General features: G+C 42.9%; 2 protein-coding genes across 3 annotated transcripts; one reads left to right on the top strand and one right to left on the bottom strand.

Annotated features, from left to right (window-relative positions):
• The first annotated feature begins 702 nt into the window (after window positions 1-702).
• pmvk (phosphomevalonate kinase) lies at window positions 703-2,855 on the top strand. The gene is made up of 5 exons (XM_084027563.1): window positions 703-896; window positions 1,093-1,156; window positions 1,536-1,688; window positions 2,327-2,456; window positions 2,546-2,855. Exons 1-5 carry the CDS (start codon window positions 802-804, stop codon window positions 2,692-2,694), a joined length of 591 nt encoding a protein of 196 aa, XP_083883689.1. The 5' UTR covers window positions 703-801; the 3' UTR covers window positions 2,695-2,855.
• Window positions 2,846-12,133, bottom strand: LOC311024947 (uncharacterized protein). 2 transcript variants are annotated; one of them, XM_084027562.1, is made up of 9 exons: window positions 11,812-12,133; window positions 10,246-10,392; window positions 9,921-10,054; window positions 9,643-9,760; window positions 9,397-9,467; window positions 8,390-8,465; window positions 4,340-4,402; window positions 4,036-4,105; window positions 2,846-3,816 (listed from the first exon to the last, which is right to left on the bottom strand). In XM_084027562.1, the coding sequence occupies exons 2-9, from the start codon at window positions 10,378-10,380 to the stop codon at window positions 3,734-3,736; spliced, it is 750 nt and encodes a 249-aa protein (XP_083883688.1). In that variant the 5' UTR covers window positions 10,381-10,392; window positions 11,812-12,133; the 3' UTR covers window positions 2,846-3,733. The 2 variants fall into 2 exon arrangements, with proteins under 2 accessions (XP_083883688.1, XP_083883687.1); XM_084027561.1 differs by lacking the exon at window positions 8,390-8,465 and adding an exon at window positions 7,148-7,223.
• Window positions 12,134-14,550: the final 2,417 nt, after the last annotated feature.

Below are 14,550 nucleotides of genomic sequence, written 5' to 3'. Positions count from 1 at the left end.
ACGCCTTTTCTGTGTACAAGTTCGCACCTTTAGTTTTTAAAGTACAAATAAACGTAAAACTCCACAGATAAAACACTTCGGTAATAAAAACAATATAAATATGCGTGAGAAGTAATAAAAGAGAAAGAAAGAAACTTACTATGTTATCAATTATATTCTACCACTGACAACGATTTTATCTGACAGATGCTGGATTATTGTTGACACAATAAATCATTCATTCGTTGTCAATTAAAACAGTCTGTTAATGTTTCTTTAGAATGTCAACAGTGACTGAATTAATATAGAGTAATATATGTGTTTCAGTATTTTATCAGTCATATACTCAATAATAATAATAATAATAATAATAATAATAATAATAATAATAATAATAATAATAATAATAATAATAATGTATGCCAAGAACCAAAACGAAACAGAAATCATTTATTGAATTGAGCGATCTGATGACTCCCCTCCTCATGTGAGCTTCGGTGGTTCAGTCCAGAATGTGACGATGATCACTTGTTACCTTACTGTGTCTAAAACGATGTGCCCTTTTCTGATTTCTTCCCACAAACAAACTTCATACGTGACCAGTCGATATCCAAACAGCATTATATCAATAATTCTCCCGATGAAGCCTCCTGGGTTTTTAAAAATCCGGTTGACAGTAGTTTTATTTTGAAGAGCTTCCTGTTTACTAGGACAGTTACGGTTCCCGCCCGGTGTCGTCCGATAGTCGGACCACAGAGCTGGTAGCAAGAAACCATGCAGCTGATTGATCCGCAGCGTTTGATCGGTTACTGCTGATGACAGATGGAAGATCGAGTCTCTGAACCCAAGCTAGTTCTGGTCTTCAGCGGGAAACGGAAGTCCGGAAAAGATTATGTAACGGACCTGATCCACAACTGGTAACGTTAAATCCACCCTCATTGATTGATCGTCTAGGATGAGTTTTAACATTATTGATTTTTTGTTTGTTAATTGTTTGTGAGGAAACTAAAACTGCAGTAACTGTTTAACTGCCGTGTTTTCTGTTAAACTAGTACCGCAGTCTATTTTTCTAGTAGATCACTGTATTAAACTCTTCCGTTTCTTCTTCTGTAGTTTAGGATCTGACGTTTGCTGCATCCTGCGTCTGTCTGGACCTCTCAAACAGCAGTATGCTCAGGTGAGACCAACTGCTGACTCATGCTGATTCCTGTTTGTTCCGCTCAGTCACGTTAGTTCTGTTGGTTCTTCAGAATCCTATTAGTTCTGTTGGTTCTGCTGAGTCATGCTAGTTTTGAGGCGGTTGTGTGTGTTTATTTCAATGCAACAAGTGACTTAACTTTGTATATAAACAATTTGATTTTATATATTTAAAATTTACCTAGAATGTCATATGACATAAAATAGCAGGCCCCATCATCACCTCATTTGTAACACACACACACACACACACACACACACACACACACACACACACACACACACACCCATCCATCCATCCATCCATCCATCCATACACATGGTTCTGCTGATTCATATTGGGTCTGTTGGTTCTGCAGGAACATGGTCTGGACCTGGACCAGCTGCTGGGCCCTGGTCTTTATAAGGAGCAGTATCGAGCCGACATGATTCGTTGGGGAGAAACTCGACGACACCAGGACCCTGGATTCTTCTGTCGCCTAGCAACCAGAGGAGCACAACAACCTGTCTGGGTATGTCACTCGACCTCTCTACGTCTACCTGTTTGTGATGAGTCATGTTTACATTCAACTGTCAAGCGTCGCTACAAAAACATTGTTTCCTATGGTACAGCGTGCCTGGCGTGCCTGGCGTGCCTGGCGTGCCTGGCGTTCCAGGCGTGCCTGGCGTTCCAGGCGTGCCCTCCATTCTTGCGGCATGTTTTTCTAGCTGTTTTCAGTGGCCTGCTCTCCTCCCAGGAAAGTACTCTCCTTGCGACGAGGAGTGAAGTAGAGGAAGCGAAGTCCCAGCTGGCGCTGGACATTCTTCCGAGACCAGTGTGACAGTAGCACAAAAGCATGGTGGGATAAGCAATGTAGTTAGATAAGTCACCAGCCGCTAAATGAATAAAATACTAATGCTTCATCCACACATTCTATTCATAGTGTAGGAACGAACAACGATAATTCCAGACTTCCAGACGATAATGCCATCCACTAGTTAGCTTGCTGGTCCCACCATGCTTTGATGCTACACTGGTTACAGAAAATAACCTCTTGCTGCTGCCACCTGGTCTCGTCTACTTTCTCGGCGAAGTTTGTTCATCTCGAACTAACCTGTGCTCTTCGATTGGTCAGGAGGTGAGTGACGCTCTCTGCCTCTGATTGGTCAGGTGGTGAGTGATGCACGGCGGCTGTCAGACTTGCAGTGGTTCTGGTCGGAGTTTCCTCAACAGACTCAGAGTGTCAGAGTTCAAAGTTCAGAAGAAACACGCAAACAGAGGGGGTGGAGCTTCTCTGCAGGTAAAATAGCCTTTTTTTTTTTTTTACCCGTCTGTCTCTCCAGCAGTCAATTTACCCGTGTGTCTCTCTTATTTACCTGTCTCTCTCAGGTGTAGATGATGCGGAGTCAGAGTGCGGGTTGGACAGCAAGGTTGAATTTGATTGGCTCATCACTAACCAGGCCGACGCCCCCTCATTAGAAGAGCAGCTGCAGCCAATCCTGAAGCTGGCTAAGGAAGCAGCGTCGCCATCACTCTGATAACCATGGATGAATAATCTTATTGATAACTGATGAATGTTCAGGAACAGCAGCCGGTCTGTGGAGCTCATCAGTTTCCACTCAGTTTACAATTTTTAACACTAAATAAAAATATGAATCGTTGAATAATAAATAAAAAACACAAAGTCAGTTTGGATCTACCTACCAGTGATGGTGCTTTTATTATACAAAATCCTGTCTCACTTTGTGTCATGATTTATTACATTGAGCTGCGACATCTGCAGTGATGACATCACTGGCTTCCAGGTAAAAACACCTTCAATTTTATTTATTCCTGTCATCAGGCCTAAGGTCACCCGTGTCTCTGATTGGCCCCTGGACTACCACGGCAGTGGAATGCCTCACGGTGATTGGCCATCTTAAACCACGTCCCCATGAACAAAAATAATAATCATTGGCTCCAATCAATCAATCAATCATTAATTAACGTGGCAGAGAAAACAAAGTAACGACAAACCGTTAAGACAAACACTGAATTAGTCAAAAATTAGTTCTTAACGAGGGAATGGCTGTAAGTCACTGTTAAAGTCCCTTATAGACAAAAAAATATATCAAGCACCTCCTCGTCTGGCCTCCTTCACTTAATACTGAGGAGGGGTAGGGAAGGGGGAGTTGGCACTGTCAGTGGGGGAGGAGAAGGGGGGAGGGAGAGAAGAGGGCCAGAAACCAGGAGTCAATTAAAGCAACACTTCAAACGTGACTTTAAGAATCAAAGGAATGTGTGAATGCAGAAATCATTAAGAGCAGGGAAGGGAGGAGGGAGCAGAGGGATTTGAGGGAGGAGGAAACAGGGGAGGTGGGGGGAGTATCTGACAGGTGAGATGGGGACATAAGAGTGCAAGGAAACGAGGTGGGGGGGGACTAATGGTTGAAGGAGAGGTGGCGGCAGTAAGAGCAAAAGGAGGGGGTTGTCACGGCGGAAGGGGAGGAGCAGTAATAGGAATGTCCTGCCCCTGTTGTCCACCTATCAGGCAGCAAAGAGGGGAGGCGGGGGCGGATAAGTGCGGGAGGAGCAGCTTCAGCAGGAGTTGAGCTCCTCCATGGTCTGATTCAGAGTCGACTGCAGCTCCATGTTGGCATTTCTGGCCGAAGTCAAATTGTCTGAAACAGAAACAAATATTAGTCAATGCTCCCACACAAGGGCCCATTATGACATTTCCATGACCATTAACTGAGAACACAAACAGAAGTGTACAAACATGACTGATCCTGCACGATTAAAGAGAAATGCCAATGCAACGGGGCCCTTATGAACTATAGTAAAGAAGACAGGCGTTACACATGATACAATTATTCTCATAGAAGAAGAAACCGTGTCACCTTCCAGGCCGTCGATGGTTTTCTCCAGTTTGGCCACTGAACGCTCCGCAGCCTCTGCTCTGTTCTCAGCCTACAAACAGGAAGTGAACAGGTTATTGTGATTGAATGTGTACAAACATCATGGTTTAGACATCATTGCATTAGACCAATAGGACAAGAAAAACGACATAAAAACTATGTCGTCAGATTAGGTCAAAAATTGCGAGCACAATAAAACATGCTCACAAGCAGAAACTGTTTTTTCTCTTCTATTCATCTGAACTTGAGTAAAAAAAAGGCAACAAACAGGCAATTGGTGTCTCACCTCCTTGAGTTTGTTGCTCAGGTTCTTTATCTCCTCTTCATACCGGTCTTCTTTCTGAGAGTACTAGATAGAGAAGAGAAGAGAGAAGCTGAAACACTGTTCCCTATCAGAAATAGAGTCTGAGAACCACTTCCTCCTCTTCTGGCTGCTGTATGAAGCAATCACAAAGGGCTTCCTTGAATAGCTGACAGCAGCAGACAACATGTGAGGAACTGATGAAACTGTTTAGCAGAAGAACCACAATTCATACATCCAGTCGCACAGTATGTGACACTCTGCCAACATAATAGAGAATAAACGTTACTATTCAGCTTGTATTTTATTATTGAAAACTTGAAATCTTTATCATTTACTTAGCATTTAATTACAATTCATTTAGACCTATATGAGCTAACGTGAGCGTGACGAGTGAGTTAACAGGTGAGAGTGACGGGTGAGCTAATAGGTGAGAGTGACCGGTGAGCTAATAGGTGAGAGTGACCGGTGAGCTAATAGGTGAGAGTGACCGGTGAGCTAATAGGTGAGAGTGACGGGTGAACTAATAGGTGAGAGTGACCGGTGAGCTAATAGGTGAGAGTGACCGGTGAGCTAATAGGTGAGAGTGACCGGTGAGCTAATAGGTGAGAGTGACGGGTGAGCTAATAGGTGAGAGTGACGGGTGAGCTAATAGGTGAGAGTGACGGGTGAGCTAATAGGTGAGAGTGACCGGTGAGCTAATAGGTGAGAGTGACCGGTGAGCTAATAGGTGAGAGTGACGGGTGAACTCATAGGTGAGAGTGACCGGTGAGCTAATAGGTGAGAGTGACGGGTGAGCTAATAGGTGAGAGTGACGGGTGAACCAATAGGTGAGAGTGACGGGTGAGAGTGACGGGTGAACCAATAGGTGAGAGTGACGGGTGAACTAATAGGTGAGAGTGATGGGTGAGAGTGACGGGTGAACCAATAGGTGAGAGTGACGGGTGAACCAATAGGTGAGAGTGACCGGTGAACTAATAGGTGGGAGTGACGGCCGGGTGAACTAATAGGTGAGAGTGACCGGTGAGCTAATAGGTGAGAGTGACGGGTGAACTAATAGGTGAGAGTGACCGGTGAGCTAATAGGTGAGAGTGACCGGTGAGCTAATAGGTGAGAGTGACCGGTGAGCTAATAGGTGAGAGTGACGGGTGAGCTAATAGGTGAGAGTGACGGGTGAGCTAATAGGTGAGAGTGACCGGTGAGCTAATAGGTGAGAGTGACCGGTGAGCTAATAGGTGAGAGTGACCGGTGAGCTAATAGGTGAGAGTGACGGGTGAACTCATAGGTGAGAGTGACCGGTGAGCTAATAGGTGAGAGTGACGGGTGAACTCATAGGTGAGAGTGACGGGTGAACTCATAGGTGAGAGTGACGGGTGAACTCATAGGTGAGAGTGACCGGTGAGCTAATAGGTGAGAGTGACGGGTGAGCTAATAGGTGAGAGTGACGGGTGAGCTAATAGGTGAGAGTGACGGGTGAGCTAATAGGTGAGAGTGACCGGTGAGCTAATAGGTGAGCTAATAGGTGAGAGTGACCGGTGAGCTAATAGGTGAGAGTGACGGGTGAACTCATAGGTGAGAGTGACGGGTGAACTCATAGGTGAGAGTGACCGGTGAGCTAATAGGTGAGAGTGACGGGTGAGCTAATAGGTGAGAGTGACGGGTGAGCTAATAGGTGAGAGTGACGGGTGAGCTAATAGGTGAGAGTGACCGGTGAGCTAATAGGTGAGCTAATAGGTGAGAGTGACCGGTGAGCTAATAGGTGAGAGTGACGGGTGAACTCATAGGTGAGAGTGACCGGTGAGCTAATAGGTGAGAGTGACGGGTGAACTCATAGGTGAGAGTGACGGGTGAACTCATAGGTGAGAGTGACGGGTGAACTCATAGGTGAGAGTGACCGGTGAGCTAATAGGTGAGAGTGACGGGTGAACTCATAGGTGAAAGTGACGGGTCAACCAATAGGTGAGAGTGACCGGTGAGCTAATAGGTGAGAGTGACGGGTGAACCAATAGGTGAGAGTGACGGGTGAGAGTGACGGGTGAACCAATAGGTGAGAGTGACGGGTGAACTAATAGGTGAGAGTGATGGGTGAGAGTGACGGGTGAACCAATAGGTGAGAGTGACGGGTGAACCAATAGGTGAGAGTGACCGGTGAACTAATAGGTGGGAGTGACGGCCGGGTGAACTAATAGGTGAGAGTGACCGGTGAACTAATAGGTGAGAGTGACGGGTGAACTAATAGGTGAGACTGACCAGTGAGCATGATGGGTGAGCTAACAGGTGAGAGTGACCGGTGAGTGACGGGTGAACTAATAGGTGAGCATGACAGGTGGGAGTATTGATGGGTCAGTTTATTAGGAAGAGGCTAATGGCTGCTAAAGTTTATACATATAAACCTGAATGATGAATGTAATGATAAAAAATATGTAAAGACGTTGAAAGCATCAGCTGACTCCTCACCTGACTGTAGTGATGTACTCCAGAGTATCAGTACCTTAGAAATAGAATGAGTAGAATGGACAGTCTACTATTTGCTGAGGTCATTTGATTCATTCAAAAGAAAATGGAGGTTGATGGTAGTTTTGATGGAGACACATGAATAGCAGCTCTGACCATCCTACCACGTTGATATGAATGTCTCTACTCTCATTCTATTTCTGTGGTCAGTACACTGTGACATCACTGTTGGATCTGACCACACACACACACACATCAGTGATGCTCAACCAATTACCAACCAGTAACACCAGTGTAACAAACTGGTGTGAGGTAAATCAGAGCTGCCCCGCCTCCTACCTTCTCAGTCTGGGCCTCCAGAGACTTTGAGCTAGTGAAGACTGTTTTCAGCTCCTCCTCCAACCCTCGACTCTTACTGCAGGTCAAAGGTCAAACCAGACGTCAGATTGTGTCAAACAGGTAAATTGTTGTGTCTGTTATTGGGTGTCTGGGTCTGTTTCAGAGAATAGGTTAAGTGAAATTACAAGTTAAAGCTGTTTTTTGTTTTGTTTTTTACTTTTTTTTTGCCTGGTATTATTGCATACGTCAATGCAAAGAGACGAATTGATGCAAATTTGCGCTGAATGACGCAACACGAATTAGGCTAGTACAAAAAGCTGCTTGGTGGACTATGGGTTTGCTGGATTACAGGAGAGGGTTGGACAGATTCTGATGGTGAGTCTAATTTTATCTGTACATTTTCTAGGTAATGAGAGCAACGTCGTTATTTTAACGGAGTTCTGCAGTTAGCTATGCTAGCTAAATCCTGGACCTGTAGTTTATGTTCCGACTGCTGCAAAGTTAAAACGGTGCTCTTGTGGATCCATTCAGTCCTCCAGCACAGCGCATCTCACGCATCACTGCTCCACGGTCACACATTTGCATTTAAATCACAGCTAAATAGTTTATTTTGGGTTCATCCAGCTTTGGTAAACCAGCCGATGTGCATCTTGCTAGATACACGAGCACCTCTGGATGACGTTATGAACAGAAACACGATGGCGTTTAGTTTCCCGGGGTATCTGGGACTTCACCACATGTACTAAGCTGCAATTGTGGTTATTTCAGTCATGATTGATGAAACTATGTTGTGTTTTACATGGAGGGACGCCCCCTTTCCTGTCTGGTTCATTCAGTGACGCCTATACACATTGCTTTGGTCTACTTTTCTTTTGTGGTTGTCGCTGCATCGAGTAAAAAAAGATGAAACATCATAAACGTTGAACGCAGCTTCAAAGATTCGTGAGCCATCTTCCTTCTCTTCACCGCAGTGTTTACACTGAAAACAACCAGGAGTTTATTAAACCTGCTTTCTGGAACAGATCCATCCCCCAGTGTCATGCCTAGTTTGGTGTCGAGCCAGTGTTTTGCATCATCAGAGATCATGACAGGTGCAGCAAAGTCATGCAGAGAGCAGCAGCAGGAGGAGCTGAAGCAGCAGCTAAAGTTCAAAGGCCAGAGGTCATAGGAGGCAGCAGGAGGTCAGAAGGAGCTACTCTGGTTTGATTGACAGCAGGTGGGAGGTCAGGTGACCCTCAGTACCTTGTCCTCAGACGCCTGTAGGCTCTTCAGTGATTGGTCGAAACTCCTCAACTGCTCCTCCAACCTCCGAACCTTACTGTTAAGACATGTAGACGGACAGACAGGCAGGCAGCAGGATATGCAGCAGGATATGCAGCAGCATGGACATGTTTCCATGGAAACACAGGAAGAGAAAGATTGATGCATTAGAGCGCCGTTAGTGAAGCGGTTTGACATCTTACTGAGGTCATCAGTCTGATCATTACTGTGAAATCACATTTTGAAGAACAAACCATTTCTACTCTGAAAATATTAGATACAACTAATCACAAGATGTTGTGATAACTATAATACATTATGACAAATAATAATGAAGTTATTATATATAATAACCAACTATAATACGTTATATGTGACCAGCCTAAACTAAAACCTCATCGAGATCCAAGCATAGAAAGATTCTGGATTGAGATTTCAAACAGGCCGGTGTCATCCTTAAGACAAAAACTTGAAAGTGCAAGCTAAGAAGTTGGAACAAAGTTTACCAAATAGGTATCTTCAACAATCTTCTAAAGCTTTTACTTAATTAATTAGCAAAATTAAGTGAAATCAGCAAGAGTCACCCAGAAGCTTCATGCCGTCAGCAGCGTTAGACATGCAGCAGTGTGTACATCAGTATAGTGTGTACATCAGTATAGTGTGTGCATTCCTTTACGATCAAAATTATTAGCCCTCCTTATGAAACCAACAAAACACATTTTCCATGGAAATGACCATGACCAAAAGTGTTGATAGCTTATTTGCTACCAAAAGAACAAAGACAAAATCTCCCCTAAGTTTGATTAAGCCCACCATGAAGAACCCTCACAACAGTCTTCCTTGAATAATCAAGTCCAGAAGAGGCCAGTGCAAGTTTTATGAATTATGCAAATTGGCAGCAATTTAGGGAAATGTTCCATAGTTCCTTGGAGGCTAATCATTTTGACCATAACTGTATAGTGCGTGTGTGTATTTTGTGTGTTATTGACCTCTCTCCCTGCTCGGCTCTGTCTTCAGCTCGTTCCAGTTCTCCTTCAATCATCAGCAGTTTACGAGCCACCTGTCAATCAAACACAGGGTCATTCTGCAGTACAAGCACGATCCATCCATCCATATACAGTATATTGCCAACTCTGGAGATGGACACACTAGATAGCCAAATGGCCAGCTCTGGAGACGGACATGCCAGTTAGCCAACTAGGTATAGCTGCCAACCTCTGGGGATTGATATTTACCTCTTCATACTTGCGGTCAGCCTCCTCAGCAATCAGCTTGGCTTCTCTCAGCTGAACCTCCAGCTGCTCCATCTTCTCTTCATCCTTCATTGCTCTGTTCTCTATGACCTTCATACCTCTGAGGGGGAGACAGGCAGGCAGGGAGAGCGAGCGACAGATAGGGAGAGAGACAGGCAGGAGGAGAGACAGGCAGTTGGAGAGATTGAATGATTGATGAATCTGTCTGGCCTTGTTTAAGAAATAAAACCTGAGTTCAGGTGTGACTCTGTGTGTCAGACCTTTCGCTTTCATCGGCAGACTTCTCCACCTCATCCAGTTTATGGAGGGTGGTGGTCAGTCTCTCCTGAGCTCGCTCCAGATTGTCCTCACTGAGCTGCAGACGTCGACCCAGTGCCGTCACCTCCGCCTCCGCCTGCAAGACACACAACAGGAGCCAGCTAAGAAATCAGCTTCACCCGTCTCAGGTATGAGACATACAACTCGCATACTACTACAGCAGTGGGACACATTCCTCTTTACACACATGGGTATGTGTGGCATGTGACACAACCTGACAGAGCCTCCTCCATCACCTGTACATGTGTGTGTTGCTGTTGCATGTACCTCCTCTCTGCTCCTCTTCTCCTTCTCCACATCCTTCTGCAGTCTGGCAGCTCTGTCCTCGGCTTCCTCCGCCTGCTCCTGCAGGACTTTGATCTTCTTCTTCACGGCATCAATGCTGTTCAATCCCCCACTCATCTTCTTCTTTTACTGTAGGAGGAACGTTAATGGTCAGTGTTGTAGATTTCTTAGTGTTCTCACGATACCGATATATGCAGTAATCCGATGTCCCCTGTACTTTAGTTTGTGAATTATTTGACGCTGAAGATGCTGAGTCTCATTTGGTCAGTAATTAGAGTTGTGTTATTTTCATTGTTCTGCCGATACAGACAACAGCTCAGAGCGGGACTGTGCATCCTGTGAGCGGTTAGCAATGCTAGCTAAATCCTGGACCTGTGGTCTGTGACTGCTGCAAAGTTAAAATATATATTAATATATTATATAGATATTATACATGTATTATATGAAGCCATGCTTCAGAAAATGTCAACATATGCTTTTTTTCATAATTCATTAATTTACATAATTTCAGTTGTCAGGACTCAAACACTTTTTTAAACTTCTATCATTTCTTTCAAGACAAAACGCACAAGATATATCCAGTTAAAGTCACAAATAAAAACACTGAATAATCAGGAGTGAACCCAGTTATTCAACAGTCACAATAGCTGCCAATAATTTTTTGTTGTATAATCAATGAATTAGCTAATTTATTCAGCTGCAGAACATAACATATAATTTAAAAATATAGTATAGTAAAAATAATATAGTTTAAATATGGACAGACTTCAGTTTCAAACACTTGAGTCTTACAATGGAAACGACAGATTTTACTTTCACATTGTTGCAGCCTTAGTATATAACAGACTTTAAAAAACTCTTAAAAAACAAGAAACGTACTTTTAAATTCATGTTGTTGTCGCAGAACAAGATATTTGATTACCTAAATAATAACTACACCATCAAGGGCTGTAACAGTGTATTTCTCAGTTGAATGACGAAAAATACTGAATACATTTTAGCTGGAATAAGTTAAATCTTTTCATTTTTGCGTACAATTAATTGATTATGAAAAAATTGTTCACAATCAATTAACTAACTGATTATTTGACTGACTTTTTCAGATACTGGGTTTAAATATTGGTGTCAGTTATCTGTAACACTAAACCAGGAGTTAAAAGTTGGTCTTGGCGGGTTTCAGAGTTTATATCTTATAATTGGCAATCAATTCCCTACAAATCTTCCGAAAATGGACGTTGACAAATCTACATAAATATGTACTATATATTGATTTGTTTATGAAACTACATTCGTGTAATATATTATATATGTATTGTCTATTATGTCATACATGTTTGTATGTTATGTATGTATTGTTTATTAAATTACATATGTATTGTATCTTAAATTATATATGTATTATGTAATTATGTAGTTTCTCAATCTGACGTGTTGTTGTTCTATAATTAGCACGTTAGCTCCCGATGCTAACGGCGCACCACCGCCCTGTTACCACGTGTTCAAAGCTAGTAGAAACCACATAAGATGTACTTCAGTGATTTCTCTTACCTGTCGGGGTCTTCTGAAGAAAACACACCTGCGGCTCGAGCCCAACTTCACCGGACACCGTCACTTCCCTGTTAGCAGACAGGCTAACTAGCTGTTGGCAGGCTAGTTGAGTGGGGGGTGTTGGATCAATTTTTAAACTGATTAATGAGTTGTAAAAAGTGGACAAACTGCAGCTCGGTGTCGGTCTGAACCACCACGTGGATTCGGGTGCGTGGTTCTGAGTGTTCTAGGCCTGGTCTCGGGTTCAAGTCGCTGTCGGTAGCAGTTGTAGTGCTAGTTCTGTGTCACAGCTCCGCCGCTTCCTCATCCAGCCAACTCCCAACTGACGACTACACCCTGTTCCGGGTTAAATTCTCTCCACAGGAAGTGACGGAGTGACGGACGTCTCCGATTTACAAATGATTTATTTTCCAAATAACTAATATCATTTTTGACTCGTTTTATTTAATTATTTCACTGTGCCCCTTAATGTATTTATTTATTTTTCCTCCTCTTATTTATCATTTTGTTTTTTGTTTTTTAATGTAAAACACTTTACCGATGGTTAAGGTTTACCACAGAGGGCCAGCCCTATAAATGGCTCTGCTGATGATTAAATAAGAAAGTTAGTCAGTGTGTAAACTTATTAAAATTATTTACATTTTTTTTTATAGATTTAGTTTTTACATACAGTGTAAAGTAAAAAAAAAGGTAGGTTTGGGTACCAGAAAAGCAGCAAATGCCTTCAACTTTATGGGCTCATTTCTTCTACTTTACAATACTGACTAATGAATAAACTAACGAGTGTCATTTGGTTCGTTATAAGATCTTTCAAATCAAACATGTTTCGATATAAGTGCGACAGGTTACCTGTCTGTCTCTACATGTCGGCCCTGCGATAGACTGGTTACCTGTCTGTCTCTACATGTCGGTCCTGCGATAGACTGGCTACCTGTCTGTCTCTACATGTCGGTCCTGTGATAGACTGGTTACCTGTCTGTCTCTACATGTCGGTCCTGTAATAGACTGGTTACCTGTCTGTCTCTACATGTCGGCCCTGCGATAGACTGGTTACCTGTCTGTCTCTACATGTCGGTCCTGTGATAGACTGGTTACCTGTCTGTCTATACATGTCAGCCCTGTGATAGACTGGTTACCTGTCTGTCTCTACATGTCGGCCCTGTGATAGACTGGTTACCTGTCTGTCTCTACATGTCGGCCCTGCGATAGACTGGTTACCTGTCTGTCTCTACATGTCGGCCCTGTGATAGACTGGTTACCTGTCTGTCTCTACATGTCGGCCCTGTGATAGACTGGTTACCTGTCTGTATCTACATGTCGCTGTGATAGACTGGTTACCTGTCTGTCTACATGTCTCCCTGTGATAGACTGGTTACCTGTCTGTCTCTACATGTCTCCCTGTGATAGACTGGTTACCTGTCTGTCTCTGCATGTCGGCCCTGTGATAGACTGGTTACCTGTCTGTCTACATGTCAGCCCTGTGATAGACTGGTTACCTGTCTGTATCTACATGTTGGCCCTGTGATAGACTGGTTACCTGTCTGTATCTACATGTCTCCCTGTGATAGACTGGTTACCTGTCTGTCTACATGTTGCCCCCCGACCCTGAATACAGGATATGATCGGTCATTTTTTCGAATGAGCTAAAATAATTGCAAATAATTGATTTACTATAAAATAAACACTGAACGCTGCTGGAGATGAAAAGTATTTCGATGATTTTTATTCTCCAGAAATAAAAACACCACCATCAACATTTTATCCAGCTGATTAGATTTATGAGCACACATAGAAAGAATGAACTTACAACAAAAATCATTTACAGTTTTCTGATCAAATCTTTATACAGACATTTACTTCAGTCAACGGTTTAAAACCACATTAAAATAAAAAGCTTCTGCTGCTGTTCGCGACTCCAGATCAGTTTAGTTTAAAAGACATCCGAGCTCAGTCTGAACTTCAGACTGTTGTCACAGAATCACCTGAACATCTGGAGACTCCAAGACAAACTGATCTTCACTGAGATTCAATTCAGCTTTCAAAGATCCGGTTGTTAAATTAAAAAAAAACATGCGGTTTGAAGGATCATATGACATAAAAACACCTGAGACCATCGACTGGAACAAACGTTAAAGCCTCTGGAGGAGATTTATAATTTGAATAGACATGCAGTGTTTACAAATCAGTACACATTTCAGCATCTTATTAAGAACTTAAAGAGATGAGATTCATATTTAGTGATTCTATGTTTCTCAGTATATTTGAAAAAGTATAAACGGTGTTTTAGAGAACATGAGGACGGACATATTTATGTCCACAGTAGAATGTTTTGGTATCATGTGAAATTTAACTGTTTGGATTCTTTTTATCCCTTCACATGACGATGAATAACTTCATCATTACATACGTTTAACACAGCGTTCACACTGTTTTTGAATCATTAGGACAGTGAGATCTCCACCACCATCATCATGATCATCAGATGGTGGAAATAGAGCGGTCTCCATGGTTACTGTATCTATGGCAAACATGCTCCTTCATACATAATGTTTTTAAGTCTTACATGTGGACTCTGATCTGTTCATCAGTAAACACTGTTATTAGAGTTCTGCTCTGCAGATCAACAACCTTTTACTTAAAGGGAGAATTCTTCAGTCAGTGTTGATGGGAAATGTAGTCCATTGAAGCTGTGAACTCCTCAGTGCTGCTACATTTACCTCAGTTCTCTATTGTATGGTG

Source organism: Eutrigla gurnardus (genome assembly GCF_963514095.1).
Source record: "Eutrigla gurnardus genome assembly, chromosome: 14".
NCBI lineage: Eukaryota > Metazoa > Chordata > Actinopteri > Perciformes > Triglidae > Eutrigla > Eutrigla gurnardus.
The sequence above is the reverse complement of the archived record's forward strand: the minus strand, read 5'-3'. Positions and strand labels throughout refer to the sequence as shown.